Source organism: Xiphophorus couchianus, chromosome 9 (genome assembly GCF_001444195.1).
Source record: "Xiphophorus couchianus chromosome 9, X_couchianus-1.0, whole genome shotgun sequence".
NCBI classification, from domain to species: domain Eukaryota; kingdom Metazoa; phylum Chordata; class Actinopteri; order Cyprinodontiformes; family Poeciliidae; genus Xiphophorus; species Xiphophorus couchianus.
Genome location: NC_040236.1, coordinates 27,195,685 through 27,209,832, shown reverse-complemented (window position 1 = coordinate 27,209,832; position 14,148 = coordinate 27,195,685). Strand labels below are relative to the sequence as shown.

General features: G+C 36.3%; 1 protein-coding gene across 1 annotated transcript; it reads right to left on the bottom strand.

The window, feature by feature from the left end:
• Window positions 1–3,489: 3,489 nt before the first annotated feature.
• On the bottom strand, window positions 3,490–6,389 carry LOC114151148 (transcription factor jun-D). The gene has a single exon (XM_028028161.1). It carries the CDS (start codon window positions 6,052–6,054, stop codon window positions 5,233–5,235), a length of 822 nt encoding a protein of 273 aa, XP_027883962.1. The 5' UTR covers window positions 6,055–6,389; the 3' UTR covers window positions 3,490–5,232.
• Window positions 6,390–14,148: the final 7,759 nt, after the last annotated feature.

Here is a 14,148-nt window from a genome sequence, read left to right as displayed (position 1 = left end):
AGCGTTGAATTAAAAAAAAGGTGTTTTGTTGTAGGATTTGTTTATCGTTTCCCTGCTTGTGGCTCCTTTCAGGAACGATTCAGTTTCATTCAGTGTAAGAAAAATGACTTAAGAGCGTCAGGATGGTAAACTGCATACAGTTTTACAAAAACCTGATTAAAATCCAGATTATAAAGTTGCTCTAAGCAACAAGATGTCAAATGCCATTGGCAGCACTTTATCGTTGTTGGTCGACTTTCAGGATAAATGCAACTCTGATCCTGAACTAAGACTTTTTTGTTTTTGAGCTGGAAATGAACCCTAAGTAAAGTAACTCTAAGCTCAAAGTTTTCTGATTTGTCAGTAAGCTTGTAAGAATGGTGACAAATTTTACTGTTCATTGTTACCTTTAGTAATTATGTGTAAAAATACCTACCTATAAATCGGTTTAATACTCTCCGATGCATTTGGAGTTGATTTTGAAGATGAAAATAATGTTTTTATGTTATTCTGCTTTTCTCTCATTGCTGACTGGCTGTCTTCAGTGAGAAACCAGAAGGAGAGATTACTGCTGACTGAGCTTGTTGTTGTCACAGGGTATATATTTGTGAAATTTCATTTTTAGATATTAGTTCTTGATAGGTGGGACATGACAGCATGCAGGTTCTGCTACAAAAATGCTGAAGTTACAACTTTGCATTTTCTCTTCAGAGAGATCAAACTTTTAAAAAATGACAGTTAAATTTGTTTAAATTTTTCTTTTCTGATGTTTAAGTTTTAAGTTAAGATATGCAATGCTCTCTACAATCATTGGCACTCCTGGTAAAAAAAAAAAAAAAAGCATTGCAATGAAATATTGTTTCAGGGCTTTGGGTCAGTTTTTGTTACACTACATGTAGTCAAATTCAACCCAAGAGACATTTTCTTGTAGTAATTTCCTCACTTGCAGCATAAAGATAAACAAACACATGGCTTACCTTCACTGCAAAAACACAAAATCTTAAGTATTTTTTGTCTAGTTTAGTTGTCTGATTTAGAACTAAAAAATAATTTGCAAGTACATTGTCAGCAAGATATAGGAGCTTATTTTAAGTAAATATTTCCCTAATATAAATTTTTAAACAGCGCTACTTCCACAGGGAGATTATTTTATTTATTATCAGGGAAATGTCTTGCTATAAGTGAAATAATCTGCCAGTGGAACTAGTGCTATTTTACCAATATTAAGCATTTTTATGACATAAATCAAGCTCCTGTATCTTGCTGAAAAGTTTCTTGTAAATTAGTTTTATTTCAAGTGTACTAAGATACTTGCATTAGAATAGGCTAAACATACTTGGTAAGATTTTGAGTTTTTGCAGTGTTTGTGCTTACATATTGTTGCATTCACTGATTAGCAAATATGATGGTATTTTTCATTTCGAGCTGTGAAGATTGATCAAATGCAAAAATGGTTAATTTGTCAAACATAAAATCGTGGATTATTTACTAAATATTCTTAATGCTGATCAAACTAAACCAGAAAATTGCAAAAAGGCTCCAATTGGTTATGTTTCCATAAAGTAATTGTGAAAAAAATAGTTTGCAGCGAAAGCCTTCTACACATTTTAATGCCAACATTTGTGAAGGAGGTTGAACTTCAGCAGTCTGGGCAGGTATCAAACCCGTTTTTTCTTTACAAACTTTCATCCTGAACTGAATCAATTCAAGAAATTAATGAGTCGTTTTCAAGCAGCATGGCTTGATCATCTGCAGTAACTCAAATGGTCCTTTTCCACAGTAACAAACAGCATTTCTGCTGAAACTTTATCAGAGTTTGCTTCGCAGAGCAGCTCGACGTGTCTGTTGCAGGCTGCCGTGTAAATGTTGGTTTATTTTTGTCTGAAAAGAGCTCAGTTCCTGCTGGTTGAACGTTGGGAAGCATTTAAGAGCTGGAGGAAGGGCAGGCGGCTTGAGCTGTCCGAAAAAAAACATAAATCACCTGTTCGAAAAGTCAACACAGCCGCGCTTTTATGGGGACGCCCTTCCTCAGAGCATATTTACTCTTGTTTTACTGTATTTTCCAAAGCTGAAACTGGTTTCCCTCATTTAATGGAGCACTGTAGATGTGGCTTGCTGTTTTTGCTCCACAAAGCTGGACGAAGACGTGTTTAATGAGGAAAAAAAATAAAAGATGACTAAGACTGAAAAAAAAAAACTATGAAAAATCTGTAATATGAAAATGAGCTTAGTGTTTTTATTTTACTTAAATGCATCTGAAATGAGAATGAATCCCCAGCTAGAGTTCAGTAATTTTTCTCCCTGTGAATATTTTACTTCTTACTGGTCGTGACTGTTTTGAGTAAAATCCAAACTGATAAACTGTTCTCCTTTCTAATACGTCTTCCTCTCCGTCTAAACCTGTAAATACTCTTACCTTTCAGTCATACGTGTGGATTGTGTTGTCTCGACTCAGGCTTGCATCCAAACAACAACAACAGAAAAAGACCTGAAAACCCCAAAAAGAGCCATGTTGCACTGTATCTGCATACATTTCTAGGCCTACTTGTGAATGAATGTGTCACTCAGCTATGAAGCAATACACCCTGCAGCAGAAAAACACAAAGCGCCATCCAGCTTGGTAGAGGTTGCCGACTGTAGATCTTCTACTAGCACGCAGGAACGTGTTTGTTTTTCTTTTTGGTCTTGTATCACTGCCTCTTCAGATCCTTTCAGTATGGGCCATTAAAGTGAGAGAATATGCTGTGGATGTTTTTATCTGTACTTTGTGGTAAAACAATAAAAAGAAATGACTAAAAAAAGCACTTACTTGTTGATTTTACAAACCAACATTGAGTGGATTTCTACCTGAACAGTGAAAGAAGATTTTTTTTTTCATCCCTAATTCAAATATAGCAAAACAATGCTTGATTAAAAAAATATTTTTTATGAACTGGATTACGTCTTTAATCAAATTAATCCCTCCATGCCGTTTTGCGTAATAACATTTCGATAAATTAGTCTAATTAAATCTTTTGTAGTTTCAACATTTGGCCACCAGGGGGAGTAAAACGCCTATCTGAAAATGAAGCGTGAATTTTTCAGAAATATTACAAAATGTAGATTTCACCAATTAAGGATTCATTAAAGGAGCAGCCATTATCTGAACAATTATCAGGAGTAATAAGAGTAATAAGTGTCCTAATATTAGGATTTTACAAGAGAAGGTGTAGTCAGTTTGTGCTTTAAAAATAATAATTTTAATAGGAGCTAAATGTGTTTTTACATGAAGATGCACCATTTAGAGTTTTTCTAGTTTTTATTGAGGTCTGGTCTACTGATTTTATTTATTTTCATAAAAGAGAAAACAGAATATGAATATTTAGGTAATTTCCATGTTTGTATCAGATTTTTTCATTTGGATCAAAAAGAAAAACACCAGTTATATTGTTCATATTAATTGTCAAACATGTATTTCAGTCAACACCCTAACCCTAAACGTTCAAAAATGACCAAACTCGGAGCAAAACATTGATTGCTGAGCAGCATTTTAATTGAAAACACGACAGCATCAAGCCAAAACTAACCGTAAACAACAGGTGATGGCAACAGAAAGGTTACGGCTTTTCACATTTATTTTCATTTTTAAACAAAACACACTGAAATACGGACACGCCCGAGTAAAAAAATAGACAAAATACACACGTGTAAAGGTAAATAAGATAAAAACAAGAGAAACTTGTCCCCATTCCACACAGCTCAGGGCAACATTCGAATTTGTCCAATACATGCAAACATTTCCCTACAGAAATACAGAGTAAATAGGTTATATACTGAGATTATCTCATACCAACCGAATGTTTATCATTTTCTTACAACCACCTCCTTTACGATGAGGGTAAATGTGCATAATCGTGTAGAAATATCCGTTTGGTCCAGCTTCGAGACTGTATACAGTCAAAGTAAACACTTTAAAGAAATGGAAATTGAGAAACCATTAAAAGATTCCCCTTTCTCCCACTAGCAAACACACATACGAGGTAGAACAGGATTCCAAATTAGGCAGAAGGCATCTTCGTTCTGGCTGGAATCTAAAAAATTAGTCCTAAAGATACAGATATGCATTTAAAGAAAAAGCAAGGGATAACATTATTCCATTTTGACTGGTCAATAACACTGTTAAAGTTCATTTTGTTGAGTTATTTTCTACCTCGTATGCTTACTTAGTATTAGCTATTAGCCCAAGTGGAATTTGGTTCAGATGCCGACTTCCTGTTACGCCCACCAGGGAGCAATAAGAGTTCCCATTCAGATTTGGTTTAAAATCAGAAATAAAGGGCCAAAGCTTAAACGCAACCACAGAAAATTTGCTTAAATTCATTAGCAAACAGTTACTCTGTGCATGAAATGTGAGCCCACCTCAGACACAAACAACAGAAAAGCTTAACCTGGTAGATTTACAGCTGCAGTATGTAGCTTTTGAAATACATGTTGTTGTTTTTTTTTACATATTTGTTAAAACTGTCACCATGTTGTCACAGTTTGGTATAAGACAGATAAGCAGTAAAAAGATCCTCCCTGTCCTATTTCTGTCTGTCCTCTCCTCTCCTGTCCAAAAGCAGCCAATTGGAGCCAGGAGGAGGGTCTTGGTGCTGACAATCAACCTTTCAACCAATAGAAGTGAATCTACTTATCGTTACAGGAAAATGTTTATCAACCATCATTGGCAGTCATCTTAACTAGCTTGAGCATTCACAACAGTCCATGCTAGCTACAGTTTATAGCGGGTGATTGACAGCACTAAAAACCACCTCTTGTCTTTGATTGGTTGTTTCTAGGAGCTCAATTTTTTCTGATTAGCTGTATTATATCATAGTCATGACATAGTGACATCTTCATCAAATATGTAAAAGTCATTTTTTTAATAAAAGTTACACTGCAGCTTTAAGTAGTGAATATGTTAATTTCTTTGTGTATTTACAACTAGAACATTAGCCAGTTCTTTTGAGGCTCAAATTAAATTTTAAACCATCTGAAATCTTTAAAATGAGTCAACTCACAATAAACAGACTCACATATTTAAGACCTATAGGTTAAGTGTTCTTTAACAGCTGCTTGATTCGCATTTCCTCGGGCCGGCTCAGTGATGGCCGGCTGACGTCGCCTAGCATAAAGGGGCGCATCATCGGGGGCTACATACGATACAGAAGAACCAACACGTTTAAAGTCTGTGGAGCTTATTAGCTGTTCGGCGGTTCCGGTCTGGTTCTGCCGTCAGTGCACCTGGACTTCGTGTGGTAACATCTGGCAGCCGCTGTTGACGTGGGTGAGGACCTTCTGCTTTAACTGGGCCACCTGCTCTCTCAGCAGGCTGGCGGTGGAAGCCAGGTCGGTGTTCTGGGTTTTCAGCGTCTTCACCTTGTCCTCCAGCCGTGAGATCCGCTCCAGTTTGCGCCTCCGACATTTGGAGGCGGCGATCCGGTTTCTGAGCCGCTTCCGCTCGGCTTTGATCCGCTCCTGCGAGTCCATGTCGACGGGAGAGAGCGGCGGGCTCTCCCCGAAGCTCTGGACGTCGGGTACCGTCTGGGGCTCCTCCTTCGGCGGCTGGACCCGGGAGAGCTCCGGCTGGAGCGGGGCTGCCCCCAGGTGATGTGACGGAGGGGGCGGGAAGGGAACAGTGTCCGTGGAGTAGTTGACAGTGGTTCCCAGAGGCCCACTGCCGTAGCTGTTCAGGTTCGTGTACACCGGTAGGTCCGGCTGTATGGTCACCGGGGGGATGTTCGCCCCGAGGTCCAGGCTGCCGTTAGCCGGAGCGGTTCCGTTCAGCTGGTTCTGCTTGTGTAGGTCCTCCAGCGCCTTCACGAAGCCCTCCGCGAACTCCTGCTCATCAGTCACTGTCTTCGGGTAGAGGAACTGGGAGCTGGTCGGCGTCGTGGTGACCAGTCCGTTGGACTGGATGATGAGCCTCTCCAGCTCCGGAGACGCCAGCTTGAGCAGACCCAGATCGGGGGAGTTGAGGAGGCTCTCGGCGTCGCGGAGATGCGGTTTGAGGTCTGCGTCGTCCACCAGGGTCAGATTGATGTCCTTCTTCATCATTATTTCCGAGTGTTCGCTGATAATGGTAGCCTGCTCGACACTTCTTCAGAGCGGTGTCCTGTCCATACCCTCAGAAATGACCTGCGGTGTGAGATAGATCTGCGGGTAAACGTCTGTTTTGTCCTCGCTGAGCCTGGAGCTGCCGTCAGCCCGACCAACTGAAGCAGAATGCTCGCTGCACGCTCCGCCTCGAGCGTTTTTACACGGTTACGTTCCATTATGTCACGTCACGGCACGCGCATTGGACAAAAATTACCTTCTACCCCACAACGGTATTTGACTACAGACAGAAACAGCCTGAACAGAGAAGGAAAAACGACAGAGGTCTCACTCTGGAGACGATACTTGGCGGGTTTTTCGGGTGTGTTTTGTATGTTTGTTCACATCTTTTGTTATGATACAGAGTGCCTGTACCTGTATGCACAATTAATATTTTTCTTTCATTTTTAAAATAACTTCACATTAGGATCAGAGGATACTGTCAGTGTTTTGGCGACTTAAAAGCAAAAGCAGAACAGGTTTAGTTTGGCTTAGTGAGAAAATTAGAAAAACAATAATTATGCCTTTTTATAGTGTATGTCTACTGCATATTGTTGCTATTTATACTACTATCTGAACTGGTTAGTTCAGTTCAGATTATTTTCCCCAAAGGGCAACTAGCTGCTCAGACAGTTACACACACTAAAACATGCAGACTCAGTCTTCTTACTGATTTTACTTTACTTTTATTGCTGTCTTACATCCCGTTTAATGTTCATTGTTTATTTTCATTAATCACCTCAAGCTATGTTGAATTTACTCATTTAAATTTTAACCCTTTTTACAAATCTTATAATTGTTACAGTTCTTGTATGCTGTTGTGACAAATGAGTATTATCATCCCAGATTTAAATATCAGAGAATATTTATCATATTTTTTGGTAGTCGCTCTGGGAACAATTGAAGCCTCATTGCTTAGTTTAAAACCAGCACAAAGTTTGCCATTTTAAAGAGAAATGCTTTTTTAAATTTTCAGATCCCAGCAAGACATTAAGTCATTCACAGATTATGTTACTTTCTCAAAAATAACACAAAAGCCAATGGCAAGCTTTGACTGCAATTCTGTACTGTAGCTTTCTTTAAAAAATGACATGAATCACAATATAAATTTAGTTTTAAAGCAGCGCTTTATGGTACGTGACAATTTTAACTTGACAAACTCAACCTGTTACCTGGCCACGCCCTGTTCTGTACCGCCGGTGAACAGGTAAAACATGTATATTCTTCCTCTGAACTTCATGTTTTTACCTCAAACATACAATGATAACAGTTAAAATGACTTTAAAACATGTTAAATCTTCCTAAATTTAACATGTGATTTAAGGTGACATTTTTGCTCAGTTAATTTAAAGCCCCGTTTCCCTTTAGATCCAGCTCACGGACTAGATTGGCCTCTTATCCAGAGTTGCGCATGTGTTTGTTATAGACGATCTTAGATGATAGCCTCTGTTGCCATGGTAAAGAGGAATAAAGTACAAACAGTGAACAAACTCGCTGCGGTTTGATGCTATCATGAAAATCTACAGTTACACGCCTTGATTTTAAAACAAACTAAACGTTCAAAACAAGTTAGTAATCTCTATGATAAGAAATACATTCATAAAGTATGATTATGCTGAAAAGCAAAATTAAATCAGTTTAATTCAAATCCAGAAAAATAAAATAATACAGAAGACTCGAATTAATTTGAGCTTTAAAAAGTTCATAAGTTCATAGGTTTAACCTTTTCATTTTGATTTAAAAAAAAAAAAAAAAGTAATACATTTAGGGATGCCCAGATGCTTTATTGTGCAAAAGAAAGCTGTGCTGAATTGGAAACGTTGCTAATTGTGACATATTTACTCTGACAGAGTTCACCCAGACAAGACTGCTCACTTCTCTTTTAAGCCCCCCGGTTAAGACGTTTTGTTTCTATACGTCAGCATTCGGGGAAGTTGAGCCTGGTTTGGTTTCGACATTTCCTCTGGTCAATGAGCTGCACTATTGTTTTGGTTTCTGGCTAAGATTTGGTCTCAGACTCAACAGTCACAACACTTAAATGTATTTGTGTGTTTTCCACTCTACAGTTTCCAAGTTTCTGTTTTGGAGCGACACAATTTCACTTTCTAGTATGGAACCAAAATAGCATTCACTTTTAATTTCTGTATTTAACAACATGGGTGAATTTTAAACCCTCTCTGGTAAACCTCATGGATATTTTAAACTATATCAGGTCTTTGTAAATATCTTATCTGCGCCATCGTATTACGCAGATAATCAATATTCACTCCAAAGTGATGGAATAAAGGCACTTGTTTTCCTCTTTAAATTTCAGCTTGCATTGGGCAGGTCTGTGCGTCACAGGTAGGCCCCATCCATCGCTGCAAAGCTTTGTGCGGGCGGATCACATGGTACACCCTGTGATGTCACATCTCTGGCGGAAATGGAGGTGGATGTGTGTGTCTGGGGAAGGGGGAGAGGAAGGGTAACCAACAGGGGAGAGATACTTTGATATAAAAGCTGTTTCTCAGAGTACAGTGGGGGTGCTGGGCCTGCAGGCGGTAGCTGGGAAACGATGTATTTATGTCACACACACACACCGCAGTGTTTCTCATCGTTTCCCCTTTGAGAATAACACAGAATACAAACAAAATGCACGGAAAAGATAAAAACGTGACCTTTTACAACGACTGTATTTGTCTGTTTTGCAGCTGTTGCTCACGAATAAATATGGCGCCATGTGGTAAAAAAAAAAAACCTTCAAACTGTAAAAGATTTTCTGTAAACAATGACTGTTAAACAGTAAAAGAATAGAGGATGTTGAAATACATATTTTATGAGGGGAAAAACAATAACAATTAGCTGCTGTCAATGTTTTAAATGCCTTCAATGATCTAATTATGAAACAATTGTGAAACATTCACATATAGCAGATATAATCACATTTATTTGCACGGCACATTTCAGCAACATGGCACTTCAACATGCTTTACATCATAAAAACACAAAAATAAATTCTTAAAAATATCATACGGTCACCAATTTGACAAATGATTAACAAACATTACATTTTTTCGAGTGCCATCATCAGAAACACCAATACACATCAAATATTCAATTTATTATGATGCAAATGCAACTCTGAACATGTGGTTTTTAGTCTTGATTTCAAGGAACTCTGTGTTTCAGCTGCTTTTCAGTTTTCTGGACGTTTGTTCCAGAAGCTGAATGTTGCTTCTTTATTTCCACAAGGTACTTGTAAGCAGTGTCTTGTGGAAATATTCAAACCCATTGAGCTTTTTATTTCACATTTTGTCATATTATATCAAACCTCTGTGTATTGTTTTGAGGCCAACAAAAAGCCATATACAATTGGGAGGTGGAAGAAACATTTTTCATGGTTTATGAAGGATTTTTGCAAATAAAAAGGAAAAGTGTGGAATTCATTTGTGTTCAACCCTTTTGAGTTAATAGTTTGGAGAAACATTATCATGTTTTGGTTTATTGAGAACCCAAATGCAGAGACTTATGTGCCAGTAACAGAATAATTTAATAATAAAAAATATAAAAGAAAACTTACAGAGAATTGGAAATGGTAACCAGCGAGCAATGGTGGAGAATCCAGCAGTGGGAGAGACAAACAGAGAAACTTAAAAACTAAGGAGTGTGATTGCTGCCAATATGCAGGTGGTTGATTTCAAACATGGAGCAGCTGGGAGAGAAACCAAACAGGTGAATGAAAAGGATCAACAACCAAAAGGGCAAAAAGCCTGACAAATAAGCTAGGAGAAATAAATAGATCAAGCAGAACATAAGAAAAAACCCTAGGAAACTAAATATAATATGAACACACAGCAAAATCTTTAAAGTTATAATAATAAAACCAAACATGACAAAATCTGTTTTAGGACCACAAACATAAATAACCAGAAAGTGATGAAAGCACAAACACAAATGAAACTCGAACACCTCAGGATAATGACAGCCATCTTTTGCTGCGTTTACTGCCGCAGGTTGAGTTTTTATTAGTCTGTCTCTGCTAAATTTACACATACACTCAAATTTCTGCTGATTCTACTTTGAAAAAATAGTCCAGCCTGAGTCAGAGTGAATGGAGAGCATGTTTCAGGTCTTTGCACAAATTCTGAATTTGATTTCTATCTGGGGATTTTCTGGCACATTCAATCACATGAATATGATTAGATCTGAACATTTCCATTGCAGCTCTGGTTGCAGGTTTAGGTTTGTCATGCTGCTGGAAGGTTAACATACGCCGCACTCTCAAGTCTCTTACGTCCTCAAACAGGTCTAATTTCAGCATTAATTTGTCTCCATTCTTCTTGCTATTATCTTTTATCAGCTTCCCTATCTGTACTGAAGAAAAACAATCGCCCAGCATTATGCTGCCCCCACCATGTTTCACCTTGGAGAAGGTGTGGGTGGTCTGCAATGTTAGTTTCTTCCACACTTATTTTGCATGTAGGCCCAAAAAGCATCATTTTGGTTTAATCTGACTGGAACAATGTGTTTCACATGTTAGGTGTGTCCCTTACATTTTTTCTTTTCCTTTATCCTCTTCATTATGTAAGACAGTTGGATTTTTTTTTCCTCAAATTTGGTTTTGTGTGGATCACCTTTTCGATTGTTTTTTAACTTTCTAACTATTTCTTTGGTAGTAGCTATGGAACATTAAGATTTGAGCTACTTTCTTGTAGCCATTTCCTGACTTATAAAGATCAATAACACATCTGCTGTACTAACTGGAACCAACATTTAGTTTTATACTTACTGATAGAATCAAACACAAAGAACCAACATTTAGTTTTAAACTTACTAATAGAATCAAACACAGAGAACCAACATTTAGTTTTATACTTACTGATAGAATCAAACACAAAGAACCAACATTTAGTTTTAAACTTACTAATAGAATCAAACACAGAGAACCAACGTTTAGTTTTATACTTACTGATAGAATCAAACACAAAGAACCAACATTTAGTTTTAAACTTACTAATAGAATCAAACACAGAGAACCAACATTTAGTTTTATACTTACTGATAGAATCAAACACAAAGAACCAACATTTAGTTTTAAACTTACTAATAGAATCAAACACAGAGAACCAACATTTAGTTTTAAACTTACTAATAGAATCAAACACAGAGAACCAACATTTAGTTTTATACTTACTAATAGAATCAAACACATAGAACCAACATTTAGTTTTAAACTTACTAATAGAATCAAACACAGAGAACCAACATTTAGTTTTATACTTACTAATAGAATCAAACACAAAGAACCAACATTTAGTTTTAAACTTACTAATAGAATCAAACACAGAGAACCAACATTTAGTTTTATACTTACTAATAGAATCAAACACAAAGAACCAACATTTAGTTTTAAACTTACTAATAGAATCAAACACAGAGAACCAACATTTAGTTTGGTGAAGAACAGGAATCCAGAGAAACTCCCACTAGTTTATAAATTATGGACTACTTATTATTAAACATGGGGAACCAATATGTAGCTTTACACTTTTACCTTTTTGTCTTTTGTTTGGTTTGTATTTCCTTCTAATTCATGTAAAGCACATTGAACTTCCCTGTTGTTGGAAATGTGCTATATAAATAAATCTACCTTATCTTACCTTGTATGGCATGTTCACACGTCATATTATGCTTTTGCGCTACTAAATCTGGAAGACATGGATTACTAGTTCAGGAAGATTTCACAATTTCATGAAAGTGATCTGGATAAAAACTGTTATTTCTTAACCCTCAGCCTCTCCACCCCTTACCAGTAGTGATTAAATTTACATAAATTATAAAATGTTCAAGATGATGTTTGTACAAGAAAAAAAAAAAATTTTTTCAGGGTTTTTTAAAACACTCTTTTATAGGGGCGCCAATACTTATGGAAGCTGCTTTACTACAAAATAATTGCCAAAAAAATCCAAAGCAAATTCCTTACACTGATATATAAAGTTGGGTGAAAGGTGATTTACAATTTATTTATAAATTTATCCCAAAGCGTTTCACACAATGAGACGCCAACATGTTGACTTTGGACTTTTCTGAACTGTTGATGTTCTGATTGGGAAATCAGGTTTTATTTCCAAAGTTTCTACAACAGCTCATTCAGCTTTTCCTTAAAATGCAAATATTCCCTGACAGGTGAAAAAAAAAAAGAAGAAAAAAACAGAGAAAACCGACAAAGAATTAACCAGGTGAAAAATAAACATTGCTCATAATATTACGTTGTAATTCAGTACTAACATCCAGCTCACAGTAATCAGTCAGATGACTAATGAATCCTTTAAATATGAGTCAACTTTAAATTGTGGAGAACATTAAGATCTCCAGAAGTATTTGTCATCCCATTCTCTGAATTAGAGATGCATGTTCAGACAAATTGTGATGAATCGCAGTCAGAAATGTTTGGCATCAGTGAGGATGATTCAACTTCCACCCTTCCCAAAGGAAATTGGGGGTTTTTTTTGTTGTTGTTTGTTTTTGTCTCTACTGGGTTGAGCAACATGCAGCTGATGTGTGGTGGGTTTGAAATGTAATTAAAATAAACGAGCAGGGCGGATGTGAACAGTTCCGAGGCATCCATCATCTGGTTCTTTGAGAGTCCTTTGAAATAAATGAAGAACAAAAAGAAAACATTTTGTTATTTTTATTGTTGTGCTGACAAATGGTTTGATTAGTGAGAATGGGCGTGAATAAATAAAAGCTTAAAATATCTCTAAAGGTAATAAAGTGTTCAGACTTGATTTAGCACCTGAACTACACATACGTGACTCTTTGGTACAGAAACAAAACTGAAACTTTATCTTAGATCTTGTTTCCTTTGTCACACTCACCTTTTCATGCAAACTCTGGAGGTTTGTTGAGCTACATTGTTTCGATATTTTGTTTGTAAAACTGATGACCGCTACGAAAGCTAATGTGGCTTTTAGATTCTGCTTATAAAAGAAAATCTAAAAATATTTGCGAGCTCTACAACTGTTTCCGATATAGATGTCTGACTCCCGTGTTACATATGGTACAGTTTTGACAGACTAGTTTTCTCTCCCACTCAATCTCAGTAGTAAACGTTTCTATAATCTATTTTAATCTGCAAGAACTTCTGATGTCTAAATCTACCATTTAACATTTAAAAAATGGTTCATGTAATCCATTAATAAAGCTAACATTAGATTTCTAGTGCTTCTGCTTCTGTGATTTCTAGTGCTACATAAATTTTTAATAAAACTTAAGTAGAAATGATGTTGCATTAAAGTGAAAGTTTTCTAAATTTAATCCAGTTTGTAAGAAATTAAGGACATTTTGAAGATGAAATACACGTGTTATACTTCTATTTTACTGCCATATGTATTGTTAGGGGGATGAATATTAAACTGATACATATCCAATATTGAAACTTCATAATAAACAGAAACTCTGACAATTAATGTACAGTTAATCTTTTATTCAAACCAGATCTTTAAAATACCAAGAAATTGTACGTTCAATAACAAAGTTTCATGTACTAAACAACAAACTGTGCTCTGCTTTATTAAAGCTTTTTTAAAATTTAGCAAGAACATCATAATGAAGAATGATTATTTGTATTGGTTGGAGAACTAATATTTATTTTAGGAATATTTCTGTTTTTGGACTTAAATTTGGAATAGAGTTAGTACTAGTCCAAGTTCTTTTTGTTTTTGTTTGTTTTGTTTTTATTTAAGGCTGATATTGTGTGTATTGTACCATAAATTTACAAGATATATGCTTTACAATTCAAGTTGTTCTTTTTTTATTTCTGTTTTTCTGTAAATCTGTCTGCCTTAAATTTTTGTGTGCAAACCTTCTGAAAAAAAGTCATTCATTCAATCATTGATGTTTATCTCTTCCTGTAATTTCTTTGTAATTTTAGTTGTTCAACACTTGTTTCCGCCACTTTACTCATAAAACCTAATAAAGAACATTTAGTCTTTTCACAATGCTCACCTTTTAGCACCATTTTAAAAGTAAAAATGTGGCCCTAATTAACATAAATCAGTATCTGTGTCCCACAAA